General features: G+C 50.3%; 1 protein-coding gene across 2 annotated transcripts; it reads left to right on the forward strand.

The window, feature by feature from the left end:
• Positions 1 to 77: 77 nt before the first annotated feature.
• BOLA3 (bolA family member 3) lies at positions 78 to 12,662 on the forward strand. Of its 2 annotated transcripts, XM_003810355.4 has the most exons (4): positions 103 to 235; positions 2,745 to 2,859; positions 5,699 to 5,787; positions 12,419 to 12,662. In XM_003810355.4, the coding sequence occupies exons 1-4, from the start codon at positions 182 to 184 to the stop codon at positions 12,482 to 12,484; spliced, it is 324 nt and encodes a 107-aa protein (XP_003810403.2). In that variant the 5' UTR covers positions 103 to 181; the 3' UTR covers positions 12,485 to 12,662. The 2 variants fall into 2 exon arrangements, with proteins under 2 accessions (XP_008960970.2, XP_003810403.2); XM_008962722.5 differs by lacking the exon at positions 5,699 to 5,787 and having other exon boundaries at positions 78 to 235.
• The last annotated feature ends 2,352 nt before the right edge of the window (positions 12,663 to 15,014 follow it).

Genomic DNA, 15,014 nt, shown 5'->3' on the forward strand with positions numbered 1-15,014 from the left:
GGCCAGGGGATGGCGGGGTGGGGCCGGAGCCAGGCGACCGGAGGCCTCCGGGGCGGGGCCGGGAGGCTGACGGCCTCCGGGCGGCAGGGGGCGGCCTCTCCCACGGCGGCGGCTCTCGGTCCCCCGCTCCGCGTCTTTCGGGCATACAGTGACCTCGGGCGGCGGGTCACGTCGGCCGGGCATGGCTGCATGGAGCCCGGCCGCGGCAGCGCCTCTCCTCCGCGGGATCCGCGGGGTGAGCGTGGGCAGGGTCGGGGCTGCTCTCCCCGGGACGGGAGCTGCGGAGGGACCGCGGGGCCGGCGGCTGTCGGGGCTTGAGGACTGGCTCCCGGAGGGCGCGCGCGGCACTGGCAATGGGGGGCTCCTCTTCCTTTCTCTCATTCATTCTTTCATTCATTCATTCACGCAGCGACAACGGCATTCGAAATTTCAAGCTCTGGCGCGCTCTAGGGGAGCTCCCGAGCTGGGTGGAGGTTGGAGGTCAGGCGGACAGACACATGAACAGTCATAATACTGCGGGCACAGGAAAAAAAAAGGATTGATTTACCGAGCAGAAGACAGGAGTCATAGCTCAGAGTCAAGGCGTGGGTGCGAGGGACTGCAGCGGGGCCGGGGCCTTGGGAAGGTCGACTGGGCCTCTGACCTTGATCCTCCTCCAAATCCCACACTACCGGAGCAGAACCCAAGCAGGGGGCACTTCCCACGCGCTCTCCTAATCTCTCCCCCTTTCTGAACCATCCTTTGCTTCAGTTCATACCATTCTTTCTCTTAACTTTCATTTTCCTTCTCCCCTGGTTCTGAACCTGCCTGCCCTGTGCATGAAGAGAAGTTCTTCCACTGCGGTGACTTTCAGCGTGGACAGTGATCATCTGGGGATGTCAGTTGATTGTTCCACTAAAGGCCGCTGCCCACAGATCCGCTAAGATGAAAGGCTTCTCCCAAGGATTCTGCAACCCTCACCTCTCTCACCCCTTAGTAGCTGCCGATTCTGTCTGCCATCTGGTTACTCTCTGCCTTTACCCTCAAGGTTCTGCCCCCAGAAGCAGCTCCACCCCACCCTCACTCCTGGCAATCCTGTCCAGCCTCTCAACATCGAGTTTCTGTCCCTCCACACAGCAGGCAGATAATCACACTCTGGACCTTTCTCCTGTCCTGCATTTCTGTCCCTAATTGACTAGTTCTTCCCCTGCTCATTCATTCATCCAGCACCAAGTGCCTCTGAGGGCCTGCCCTGGGGTCAGCTCTGGGATGCTGCCGGACTCATTCCTGGCCTATAAGACCAGTGGTGAGAGAGGCAGTGCACAGCTCATTTTAAAGGAGGTGCTCTGAGATTCTGTGACACAGGACCCTGCTCTGAGCTATCAGGAAGGACTGAGGGGTAGAGGGGTGGGACCTTCAGCACCAGCACCCATGAACGGCCCTAGCGTCCTCCAACCTGTCATCCACGTCTAGTCAGGGACCAGTGCCCGGTGCTTCCATCATTGTAATGCCTCTTACTTGGGCATCTCTCCTGACTCGCTCCAGAAGGCACTGTTTCCTGCAGGTTACTTTGGTCCCATGAGCCTGGGTTCCATCACCTGGAGTCCCATCTCCTGTCCGATACAGTCCACAATCTTTAGCCTGGCATTCAAGGCCTGCCACACTCCATTCCCAGTCTGCCTTTTCAGCATGCACTCAGCCCAGCCAAGTGACTGCCGACCTGCTTTTCTGCTCCTTCACTACTAACTGTTGAGACGTGTTCCATCAGAAACATGGGCTCCCCTGGCCGGGCGTGGTGGCTCATGCCTGTAATCCTAGAATTTTGGGAGGTTGAGGTGGGTGGATCACCTGAGGTCAGGGGTTTGAGACCAGCCTGGCCAACATGGTGAAACCTCGTCTCTACTAAAAATACAAAAATTTGCCGAGCGTGGTGGTGGGTGCCTGGAATCCCAGCTACTCAGGAGGCTGGGGCAGGAGAATCGCTTGAACCCGGGAGGTGGAAGTTGCAGTGAGCTGAGATTGTGCCACTGCACTCCAGCCTGGGTAACAGAGCAAAACTCTGTCTCAAAAAAAAAAAAAAAGGAGACACAAACACAGGTTCCCCCATGGTAGCCATTGGGGAAGGGGTGTTGTTGCCAATGGTAAACAACCTACAGATATTCCTTCTTCAGTTTCTTTCATAGAATTCTGACTTTGCTCCCAGTGAGAAGGAGTGCATGATGAAGGATAGCTGGCTAATTGAGCAGTGGGCTGTGAGGTCACATCCCACTGGGGAGGGCGAGACATGTTAATCAGGCCTAAAGGCGAGGGAGTGTGGAATTTGGCCCCACCATCCAGGGCAGTGGATGGCCTAGTGGTATGGATCTGAGGCAGGCTGTCCAGCTTTTCTGTATCTTACCGAATTCAACCTTGGGCACATTACTGTGTGCCTCAGTTTCCTTACCTATCAAACTATCGGCATAATAGTGTCACAACATTATATGGAAGCAAACATCTCTTGAATTAGGTTTGGGGCCTCTTGTCTCTGGAGTCAAATTGAGTTATCAACAATCATCCTGTCCCCGCCAATAAAAGTTTATTCTGTGTTTTGGGACTTACATGGACTCCTGATACCACAGAGCCCCTCTGACATAACCCATGGCTGTGCTGGCGAGGGCTCAGGGGCCTGCCTTGCAGGGGGAATGGCAGGCGGGCCTGCACAGTGGCCCAGCTCAGGGGCAACAGCATCTTCCTCTGCCCTGACCTTCCTCTCTGTTCTGTGGCAGCTTCCACTTCACCATCGGATGTTTGCCACTCAGACTGAGGGGGAGCTCAGAGTGACCCAAATTCTCAAAGAAAAGTTTCCACGAGCTACAGCTATAAAAGTCACTGACATTTCAGGTAAGGTTTCTCTCACTCTTCCTACGGTGCTTGGATAAGATTTTGCCCTTTGGAAGGACAGAGGGTCAGGGGCTTGGAGGAGGGGGCTTGCTGCTGGTGAGTGGCTTCTCAAGATGTGTTGCTGCTGGACAGGTGGAGCTCGGCTGCCCCCACCTCATGGGATGGCAGTCAGGATTCAGAAATATCAGAGGGAAACTGAGGACAAGGCGCAGCTGGGAGGACTCAAGGTTGCCAGCCTGGCTCAGCTCAGACAAGGTCCCTCTCAGTCACCCTAGAGCTGAGGTCCACAGTCTGTCATTTGACTTTGAATAGGTTTTGCTTTAATTTTCCCCCATTCTTCTGACACCCTAGGATATCAGAGCTGGAGTGGACCCCAGAAAGATTTTCTTCAGCTGCCTTACTTTCGCTAAGAGGAAATGAGCCCAGAGAGGCCAAAGGAATTGCCTAGCTCCTCATAGGGAAGAGACAGTGGAACTGGAACCAGAACCGGGACTCAGGGGAGACTCTGTCCTAAGCCCAGTTACCAGCCCCAGCCAAGCGCTGTCCTTCTCAGGTGGCCACTGGCACCTAGAAGTTCAGGCTGGCAGTGTGTTAGGAGCAGGCTGGAGAAGCAACTTCTGCATCCACAGGATGGGGAAGATAGGCCCTTTATCCACACACACACACACCCACACACACAGAACGGCCCGTGGCGTGGGCCGCTGGATAGGCATCAGTCTGAATCTCTCCATACCCAGAGGCAGCCTTTGCCACTCAGCATTGCCATGAGGGCTCACTGACTTTACTGAGAACATAACATTTCCAAGGATTGAGGAGAAAGTTTAGAAAGTAGATTTTATTCTGGAAACCACAGGAAATAAATCAATCTAAAGATCTGCTGGGGTTTTGGAGCAGTGGCTCATGCCTGTAATCCCAGCACTTTGAGAGGCTGAGGCAGGTGGATCATGAGGTCAGGAGTTCAAGACCAGCCTGGCCAACATGGTGAAACCCCCCCCGTCTCTACTAAAAATACAAAAATTAACTGGGCGTGATGGCACACGCCTGTAGTCCCAGCTACTCAAGAGTCTGAGGCAGGAGACTTGCTTGAACCCGGGAGGCAGAGGCTGCAGTGAGCCAAGATCATGCCACTGCACTCCAGCCTGGGTGACAGAGCGAGACTGTGTCTCAAAAAAAAAAAAAAAAAAAAAAAAAAAAATCTGCTGGGGCCAGGCACGGTGGCTCATGTCTGTAATCCCAGCACTTTGGGAGGCTGAGGCAGGTGGATCACCTGAGGTCAGGAGTTCGAGACCAGCCTGGCCAACATGGTGAAACCCCATCTCAACCAGAAATACAAAAAAAAAAAAAATTAGCCGGGCATGGCAGCAGGCACCTGTAATCCCAGCCACTCAGGAGGCTGAGGCAGGAGAATCGCTTGAACCTGGGAGGCAGAGGTTGCAGTGAGCTGAGATTGCACCACTGCACTCCAGCCTGGGCGACAAGAGCGAAACTCTGTCTCAAAAAAAAAAAAAAAAAATCTGCTGGAATGGTACATCAGGTGAGGGCTCTGCAGGAGTCTTGGGGCAATGCTGAGGCCTTGATGTTACCAGGTCCTGAACTTGCCCCAGGCCCAGGGCAGAGTTAAAGCTTGACTCAGCTGTGGCTCTGTGCAGTCCTGGACAGAGTGCAGAAGGGGAGTTGAGGCTGAGAACCTGGGTTTAACCAAAACTTGGACTCCTAGAGCACATTATAAGAAAAACAGAACAGGCCAGGCGCGGTGGCTCACGCCTGTAATCCCAGCACTTTGGGAGGCCGAGGCGGGTGGATCACGAGGTCAGGAGATCGAGACCATCCTGGCTAACACGGTGAAACCCCGTCTCTACTAAAAATACAAAAAAAATTTAGGTGGGCATGATGGTGTGTGCCTATAGTCCCAGCTACTTAGGAGGCTGAGGCAGGAGAATGGTGTGAACCTGGGAGGCGGAGCTTGCAGTGAGCCCAGATCGTGCCACTGCACTCCAGCCTGGGCAACAGAGCGAGACTCCATCTCAAAAAAAAAAAGAAGCAGAGCAAAGCCTGTTGAGTGCGTTGCACCTCTCATACAATGGCCTGGCTCTGTAAATCATGCAGGGGACATATTCTTGCCCATGTTATTTCATGCTAGAGCTGTGTGTTTATCATCAGTCATCAGCACCAGCTCTCCAGCCAGGTGGAGGGAAGCTCAGGCAGGGGGTGGATGGCCCACCAAGCTCTGCCTCAAGGGCTTCACCAAAAAGTTCTCCCCCCAAAACCCAGGATGAAATCCTGGATGCTGTGCTGTGGACCCAGCAGTGCCAGAGACAGCCCCGAGCAGCTCCATGCATAGCATGTTTGCTGTGACCCTGGCTCTCATGCTCCCCTGGTTCTTTCCTTTCTTTGGACAGTATTACACAGTTTTCAAACCAAATTGTAGTGTATTTTTGCACTTCAAAAACACTGATTGTTGGTCCTTTGGAAGGTGGAACACTGAAATTCCGTCCTTCTCATCCTCTTCCGTGGCGTTTATTGGCCTAGTGAAAGGAAACACTCTACACTCCCTAGGTTGTCCATGCTTTGTGCCTTATCTTTCCTGCCCACAAGTGGTAACCCTGGGTGGTGCAGCTGCCTGGCAAAAGGAAGAGCACATTTTGGATTGTGGCAGCCTGTCAGGAGGAGCATGTGGTCAGATTGGAAGCCATGATCTTTTCCTAATGGTCTTAGCAACTTTCCTTTGTGCTGAATGATAATATTCAGACCTTTGGATTGTACAGTACTTCAAGGATATATGGGACCATGGCTGCCATGACTTAATAATTGAAATGCTTTTGAATCATGTTTATTTTAGGAGGTTGTGGGGCGATGTATGAAATTAAAATTGAATCAGAAGAATTTAAGGAGAAGAGAACTGTCCAGCAGCACCAGATGGTTAATCAGGTCAGTAGAGGCAACAGTGCCCCTTGCCACTGGCCTTCAGCCTCCAAAAGGGCCTGCCAAGCAGGGATGGTGGTTTTTGCTGTCAGTTGCAGGAAAGAATAATGCAGTACTGCAATCACGAAACAGGACTCAAGACCTGAGAAAAATCGAATCTGGGAGTATCTGCATTGTGGCAAATAGGAATTTTATTCAAAATTGAAGACAGGCCTCCCAATAGTGATTTTGTATGTCCTCGTATAATGCTACCAATGTTTACTGTTATTGTCACATATTGATGAGTATATCTAAACACAGACAGTGCTAAAAGATACATGTTTTTGTAGATCTGAAGAGGGGTTTTTTGGCCTCTCTTTGGGACTGCTTTACAGATGAGTCAGTTGATGCATGGCATGAGTGAGAATGGCTGCAGCTGCCCCAGACCCAATGACAGAACATTTGGGTTCTGGAACATCACATTCAACCAGCCTAAGGCTCAGTTTAAATATTATCCATATTTATTTTAATTTGGAATTTATACCAACTTTGACCCTTGTACCTGTACCTATGAATTTGCCCCCTCACTGGGTGTGTTTGGCATCGTTCTGGAAGGTCTTGCCATTGTGAACTAGTGTTATTTTTGTAAAGCACAGCACTGGTAATGAGCGTCTCTTCGGTGGCCTCTCATGCATTGAGTTCAGGTGTCCTAGACTGCTGTTCACGCATTTCCCCCCACCCTTCTCTGCGTGCACCCTCCCAGCCGGCCTCTGCCCGCTGGTCTCTCTCTTTCTCTATCTGGGCCTTTGCCCAGATTGGACCTTCTGCCTGGGTTGCCCTTCCTCCCGTCCTCCACTCAGCTCAAATGCTGCCTCCCCTCCCTCCCCAGCAGGGAATGAATGCCGTTCCCCCACCCTCCCCGGCCCCCTTTTTTGGCTGTCGGTGTTTTCCGTCTTGTGTCCTGAAAACGGACATCTCTGCTGTCTGACCCTGCAACCTGTCAGCCCTTTGTGGACCAGTGCCCTTTGGGATCCATCTTTGTGTTTCTCATGGAATATAGCCCTTTGCAGTGGATGTGACCCCTACAGCCCTAAGGCATGCTGGTGGTCTGCTGGGTGCTGCATCACTGAGCCCTCCCGGAAACTCTTGCAGTCCCATGTGATCTCTGGGGTCAGAATCAAGGCAGAAGATGAGACAGGGAAGACCTGGCTGGCCAGATGATCCCCAACCCGTGGCACTTTGGGTTTTATTCTCAGATCTGTACAAGCCACCTGGTGTGACTGGACCCATAGGTGCTGGTAATTTGAGTGTGTCCCTTGGCCTGAAACCACAGTTACAAGTGGTTAAGGAAGCAGGTTCTGGAATTGGACTTCCCACTTTCAAATCTGGGCTTTGCTACTTTCTAGCCATGTGACCTTGAGCAAGTTTTTCAACCTCACCCTTTGCCTCAGTTTCCTAATTGAGAGTAACAGTACTTGCTTCAAAGTGTTGCTGTGAGGATTCGTGATAAAGTACACGTTGACCACTGACAACACTGCCCGACACATAGTAAGCCTTCCATAAATGTGACCGCCATCACCATCATTGTCATCTCCAACACTGGAAGGAACCTGCACCAGTCTGGGGTGGGGAAGGGCTGTGATTCCCACAGTTTGGGGGAGTGTCACCTCACGGTCTTGGGATTAAGGTGTCTTGTGGCCCCCTATAGCAACATGTGCCTCTCCTCACACTTCCTGAGTAGACAGCCCAGTCACTTGTCCTTCATTCCCCCTCGAAAGCAGGCTTACTGCAGGGTGGGGCTGTGTCCCCCACACCTAACAAAGGATCTGGCACATGGAAGGAGCCCAGTCAGTATTTCTTGAGAGTTTGCAGAGAGTGAGGAGAGTTGGCTTGTGTTTTCTTATTGGCTTACCCATGGAAATTATGTTTTAGTATCTGAAAGGCATTCTGTTTTGGAGAACTCACATCCTGACATTGGGGCACTTTTTAAAAATATATACTTCTTTTTTTTCCCCCCCACAGAGTATCACTCTGTCACCCAGGCTGGAGTGCAGTGGCGCTATCTCAGCTCACTGCAACCTCTGCCTCCTGGGTTCAAGCAATTCTCCTGCCTCAGCCTCCCAAGTAGCTGGGACTACAGGCGCCTGCCACCACACCTGGCTAATTTTAGTATTTTTAGTAGAGATGGGGTTTCACCATGTTGGCCAGGCTGGTCTCGAATTCCTGACTTCAGGTGATCCACCTGCCTCGGCCTCCCAAAGTGCTGGGATTACAGGCATGAGCCACCATGCCCAACCTTAAAAATATACATTTTTATATTTATATAGAGATGGGGTTCCACTATGCTGCCCAGGCTGGTCTTGAACTCCTTGACGATCCTCCTGCCTCGGCCTCCCTAAGTGTTGGGATTACAGGCGTGAGCCACTGTGCCCAGAGCAGCTGCATCCTGAGTTATTCTAGAGGCCTCTCCTCTGCCCCCAGCCAGAACAGCCCTTCTGGCTCAGGACTTGGGGGGGTCATGCAGCTCCACACTGGATGTCTGCAGGCAGCTGACATGAGGGGGTCCCCTGAGCCTGGCCACAGTACATTCTTAGGGGGCCGACACTTGTGTTAAAATATATGGACTTGGTCATAGGCAATTTTAGATGATTTAAGTCTGGAGATGTTGGCTTTGACAGTCGCATGAGAAGAATGAAAATGAAAATCTTCAGGAACAAGTCTGTTGGCCAGCAGGGTCTGAGCTGGGACCTGGAGCTGCCCTGCTCAGGACAGCTGTTGGGAATGGGGTTCTGACAGGCACTGCCCTAGGAGGAGGCAGAGACCTGGAATCAAGGGGAAGGCAAGGTGGTAACTGGACTCCACTCCCAGGGCCAGCTGGTCTCTTCAGGAGTGAGGTGGGGGTGGGGTAGGTGCCCCATCCAGATGCTCTCATGCCCAGGCTGTTTGGGTGGGGGCCTGGTGTCCTGCCGGGGTGAAGCTTGCCTCATCTATTTTGCCTACTCACCCTATGCGTAGTAGTGTTCATCCTGGTGCTGTAGAGTCAGAATTTTCTGCCCAAAAGGCCTGAAAAGGTCGCCCAACCCATCCGATACTGGCATCCCTCCTGAGCTTCCCATCAGACTGTCCCTGCGGGATTCCCTGGAGGGGGCGCCCCCTGTCGGCACCCTCAGGAATGGACTCGTTCCTCTGGGACCCTGCTGCACGGGGCTCAGCCTCTCCCAGGGCCCAGTGCGTCAGCCTTCTCTTGGGAAATACTTACTGGGCATTTGCTGTGGGCCACGCCCTAGGAGGCCTAGATGTTGAGGGTTTTGTACCAGGAGCACCTCCCTACCTGTCCTCCTGCCATCCTGGGGAGGTGGCAGCAAGGGTAGAGTAGGTAGGTAGTCACGGTGAGCACTGAGTTGCCTTTTGAGGTGGACAGAGGTGAGATTTGAGCCTCATATTGGCAAATATTGCATGAGGCATTGACCACAGGTGCCCAGCATCGTGCCTGCCACGTGGAAGGCAGTTGCTAAACAGCTGTTGCCGTCTCCCCGCCTCCGGCCTCTTTCCAGCTTAGGGGATTGCCGTCCCCTAAGGCGCCTCCACCAATGTCTTTCCCCTGCTCAGAGCCTTTACGTGGCTCCCCTGGTTGCCCAGAATCCAGTCCAGTCTTCCTAGCCTGGGATTGCCCATTCTTCATGTGATCTGCCTCAGTCTCCCTGACATGTGCCTACCTCAGTGAATCACGGGAGCTTCTCAGCCTCTCCTCACTTTGCTGTCCTGGGGCAGATGCCCTCTCACTCTTGCCTGCTCCACTTCTGGCTGTCCAGCTCCTGGGCTGCCTCCTGTGTGCGGCCCTTGTGCGTCCACCCCAGTCACCGGTGCAGTAGCTCACCTCGAACACCGGAAGCAGGGCTGTGCTGGCTTGAGTCTGGCAGTCCTCTGCTGCCCACATTCAGCCCATTTGTGTTGGACTTAATGCTACTTTCTCTTTCATTACTTTCCCACGCCTTTTCCTCTGTGTCCCCAGCACCTACTATAGTGCTGTGGGCATAGCAGGTGCTTAAGAATGGTTATCCAAGCTGCATCTTATTACCCATGGGACTTCGACCAAGTCACTTCCCCCAGCAGGGCCCCAGTTTCCTTAACTGTAGAGTGACTCAGGTGATCTCTAAGACCCTGTGTGGCTGTAAGGGACTGTAGTGTGTTTTGGGAAGCCCTCAGGGGCTGCACAGAGAGCAGGGAGAAGGCATCAGGGAGGGGGAGTGCGCAGGGCCTGAGTGGGTGAAGCCTAGAAGGTTCCTCTGTCCAGGGTCAGTCACATGAAGGTGTGACGGCCCTCACCCAGCCAAGGTGGATGTAAGGAGGAGAGGCTGGTTGTGGTCCAGGCACAGACACAGTCTCTAGGGAGCATTCCACGCCTGCAGAGAGCAAGTGGCCCAGGGACCTTCGCCCAGTGATTATATGAGGCTTTTTCCAGGGACATTTCTGCCTGTCTGCAGAGTTGAGGGCCCTGCACCTGATTGTGGAGCTGGAGGGTGTGCAGTGTAGGCCAAGTGGGGCAGCTCATTGTCCCCCAACACAACAGGAGCTCCTGGATCAGGGCAAGTCAGGAACATGATGGAAACCAGGTATGGCCAGGACCTCAGGATACCTGGGTTCATATCTTGATTCCATTACTCGCTTGTTTGCTGACTTTGGACAAGGAGTAGACTCTATTTTTTTTTTTTTAATTAAATAAGGGGATGGGACTAGATTGTGTCTAAGGATCTATAAACCTGACCACATATATTAGGATTCTTTATATTGTAAGAGACAGAGACCAAATTAAAATTAGCATAAGCAAACAAAGGGAATTAATTGGCCCATGTAACAAAATTTCTGGTTTCTGGCATATCTAGATTCCTCTCTCTCTCTCTCTCTCTCTCTCTCTCTCTGAGCTTTCAGCTTCTTTCCCTGTGTTGGTCTCCTTTTCTCCTGCTAAAGATGGGCTTTCTCTCCTTGGTGGGAAACACGGTCCATGGCCACCTCCAATTAATTTCATAGCATGTTGGCCCAAGAAACAAGGCTCCACTCTCAGAAATCCCAAGGGAGATTCTAAGTGGCCCAATTTGGGTCATGTGCCACCTCGGTCCAATCATAGGCTGGGCCAGTGGCACATAATGACCTCAATATCAGACCAATTGGTGGTTCCACCAGAATTATACAATAGAGTGGAAAAGGAATTATTCCCCAAGAGAAGGAGATCACTAAAGAGACTAGAAAAGAAAAATGTCCACTCTAGTATGATTATCAGATTTTGGCCTAGTATAAAAGGACCTTATTTCTTCCTCTGTACTGATTATAAACTTGAGCGGTCCAAGCCCCACTCTGATTCTGTAACCTCACTTTCTCCCAGCACTACAGGGGCCAAATATCTATTTGACTCTGGTAGTTCCTTCAGATTTGGGCTCTGACACCATTTGTAGCCTTAAAACAAGTCCCATAATTCCTTTGAAACTTTATTTCCTGCTCTGACCATTGGGGAATTTGTGCTAATTGGTATGATTTTAAAGAACAGCTCATTTTAAAGAATGCTTGATGCTCGAAATAACAAAATACAGGAAACAGCCTAAAAGTTCGCTAGGGGACAGGTTGAAAAGTTATAATGCATTCATATAATGGAATACTATGCTGATGCAAAAAAGAATCAGGACACCCATATATGCCTAACATAGAAAGATCTCCAAGATAGATGTTTGGGGGAAGAGCAAAGTGTACAGCAGGGGTGTCCAGTCCTTTGGCTTCCTTGGGCCACAATGGAAGAAGAATTCTCTTGGGCCACACATAAAATATACTAACACTAATGATAGCTGATGAGCTTTAAAAAAAATTTCAAAAAAAATCTCAAAATGTTTTATGAAAGTTTACGAATTTATATTAGGCCACATTCAAAGCTGTCATGGGCCGTGGGTTGGACAAGCTTGGTGTAATGTGTTTGAAATTTTAACCGTTTGCGTTTTAAAAGGTCATGGGGTGAAATATATTAGCTTGAATATGCCTGGTGAATATGCATTTTTAAGTCCCTGTAAAGATACACAAGAAACTGGCCAGGTGCAGTGGCTCACGCTTGTAATTCCAGCACTTTGGGAAGCCAAGACAGGCAGATTGCTCCAGTCCAGGAGTTCAAGACCAGCCTAGGCAATATAGTGAGACCCTGTCTCTACAAAAAATAAAAAAATTAGCCAGGCATGGTGGCATGTGCCTGTAGTCCCAGCTACTAGGGAGGCTGAAGCAGGAAGATTGTTTGAGCCCAGGAGGTGGAGTTTGCAGTAAGCCGATATCGCGCCACTACACTCCAACTTCGGCGCTAGAGCGAGACCATGACTTAAAAAAAAAAAAAAAAAAGATACACAAGAAACTAACAACAGTTCTTTTGGGAACAAGGGTGGAAACTGGGGAGATGGACAGGTATAGGAGGGAGACTTCCCTGTATGCCTTTTTGTACCTTTGAATCTTTAAATCATGTTAGATATTATTGATTTAAAAAAATTGTTTTTCAAAAAAAGGAAAAATTGCTTAAACAAAGCACATACAAAGTCTCCTTCAGATGCAGAGCTGTATAAAAATACTCTCAGAGAATTACTGTAATCAACGTCAAATACACAAAAACTGATGATGCTGTTTTCTTACTTAGGCACTAAAAGAAGAAATCAAAGAGATGCATGGATTGCGGATATTTACCTCTGTCCCCAAACGCTGACCACGCCCTGGCTGCATAGATGCTGCTGCTTAAGACCTTGGATGAACTTCACTGACATCATTCTTCCCTAAGCAGTCACCAAAAAATTTATATATTTTGCTCATATACATTTCCATATTATAATTATAGAAGATGTATAATCTATTTAGATGTTAATTAAAGGAAACAAACAACTGAAGCTTTTGAAGGGTCATTAGTAATGTTTCAGGTTCCTTTATTTTGGCCAAAGGGGTCTTGTCTTTAGACAGTTCTGTCCTGCTGCTACAGAGAGAGAATGCAGTGCCAGCTTTTTGTCTTGTGAAGAGGTTTTCCTGTTTCTTCCCCTCCACGAAACTGCTCAGGCCTCTTCATCTTACTGAAACAAAGAAAAGATCCTTTACTATTGCTGTTCTTTTCGTTTATCATTCTTTTCTTCCCCCTCTAAACTTCTTACGTGAATGATCTTGGACCCTCAATTTCTTATGCTCTGAAATGGACTCTGAAAATTTGGGGGTGCCAGGATCCGGGTTCTTTTTCTGTGTTTGAAGATCCTCCACCCTTTGATTCTTCGTAGGAGGCAGAGCCCACCTCCCACGACAGAAGCTGAAAAGGCTTACTTTCCCTGCCTCCCTCACAGCTGAGGCACAGGCAGATGTTCCAGACTCAGCCAATCAGATGGACCTGCCCTGAACTTGGGAGCAAGTGACACTGAGGAGCAGGGACAGTGGGACATCCATTCCTGCTGCAGCCATGGCTACAACATCTGGTGTTCTGGATGGTGGTAGTGGCAGCTGATTGAGTACTATAAGCTGCTCTCTCTGGAGTCCATGGTGGTGGTCACGGTGTCTGGGTCTGCAGTGTGATTTGGGCTCCAGCCACGGAGGCTTCCTTGTCCCTGTTTTCAGCAGCTGGCTCGCCAGTTTTCCCAGACATCTTGTGACTGCCCCCACAGACTTTCACTAAATTATTTTCTGCTCCCATCAGCCAGCACCCATGTTACCATGGCAGTGGGAGGTTGACCATCCACTCCTCTCTCACACTCCTTTGCCTTTCATGGAACCGACCACCAGAGAAGTTAGGGGTCACTATTGGTTCTGAAGGTACCTCCCTAAGAAATGAGGACATGAAGATATAACAACCTTGGGCCCCAGATTTTTGAGGGCAGAAAAAAATTTCAAATATTCTGTTCATACATCGTGCCCCCGTTTTGTAATTTTAAAATATTCTATATCTGCACAGTGGGGTTGGGAAGGATTGGTACCTGCCAGGGCAGAACTGCCTCTTACAAGCAGTAGAATCACTCAGTTGTATCAGAGCTGAGAAAGTTGGGACAAAACAGAGAACTGTGCCTGAAGGCCCGAGCCACCTCTGAAACAGCTAGACACCCCAGGGACGGCTTTCAGGTGATATGGTGAGGAAACACCCAAGCTTGGAATCCCAGAGGCCAGCAGGACGGCAGTGGTCAGTGAGAATGGAGAGACCTCAAAATTAGACACACTGATTCCCTGCGTGGAACCTATTTGTCTTTCTCTTAAGAGTGGGCTCAACATGGTGATCTTCTAAAGAACAGAATAGGCCAGGCGTGGTGGCTCACACCTGTAATCCTGGCACTTTGAGAGGCCGAGGGGGGTGGATCACAAGGTCAGGAGTTTGAGACCAGCCTGACCAACATGGTGAAACCCCGTCTCTACTGAAAATACAAAAATTAGCCAGGCATGATGGCACGCGCCTGTAATCCCAGCTACTCAGGAGGCTGAGGCAGGAGAATCGCTTGAACCCGGGAGGCAGAAGTTGCAGTGAACCAAGATTGTGCCACTGCACTCCAGCCTGGGCGACAGAGCAAGACTCCGTCTCAAAAAAACAAACAAAAAAACAGAATAAAGTGAAAGTGACCTGCAGTTTCAGAGAATACATCATGTAGGGCACAGTGGCTTTCTCCTTGCTCTCTCCCTTGGATTGTTTGCTCTGAGGGAAGGCAGCCATGTTGTGAGGACACACAAGCAGCCTACAGAGAGGTCCATGTGGTGAGAAACTGAGGCCTTTTACCAACAGCCAGTCAAACAGACCTGCCAACAGTCAGCACAGAATGAGGCCTTCTGCCAGGACAAGAGCCATGTGGGTGAGCCACCTTGGAAGTGGATCCTTCAGCCACAGTCAAGCCATCAGAAGATTGCAGCCCCAGCTGGCATCCTGACTGCAGGTTGAGCCACAGCCACTCAGCTGAGCCACTCCCCAATTTCTGACCAAGAGAAACTGTGAAATACATATATGTGTTTGTTGTTTTAAGCCAGTGTTTGGGGTTACATTTTTATGCAGCAATTGATAATTAATATGTTTGTTCATTACTGAAGGAACACGGGGGACTCTCACTTATTGACAGACGGGTTGAAGAGCCAAACTTCAGGCTGGGCACGGTGGCTCACGCGCGTAATCCCAGCACTTTGGGAGGCTGAGGTGGGTGGATCACTTGAGGTCAGGAGTTCAAGACCAGCCTGGCCAACATGGTGAAACCTTGTCTCAACTAAAAAAAAAAAAAAAAAAAAATACAAAA

The sequence above is a fragment of the Pan paniscus genome, chromosome 12, assembly GCF_029289425.2.
Source record: "Pan paniscus chromosome 12, NHGRI_mPanPan1-v2.0_pri, whole genome shotgun sequence".
Lineage (NCBI taxonomy): Eukaryota > Metazoa > Chordata > Mammalia > Primates > Hominidae > Pan > Pan paniscus.

Excerpts from the sequence above, each read along its gene's own strand:
- BOLA3 (XM_003810355.4), top strand. The coding sequence starts at position 182 with ATGGCTGCATGGAGCCCGGCCGCGGCAGCGCCTCTCCTCCGCGGGATC. Across the intron at positions 2,860-5,698 it reads AAAAGTCACTGACATTTCAG|GAGGTTGTGGGGCGATGTAT; the intron begins GTAAGGTTTCTC and ends TGTTTATTTTAG. Across the intron at positions 5,788-12,418 it reads AGCACCAGATGGTTAATCAG|GCACTAAAAGAAGAAATCAA; the intron begins GTCAGTAGAGGC and ends TTTCTTACTTAG.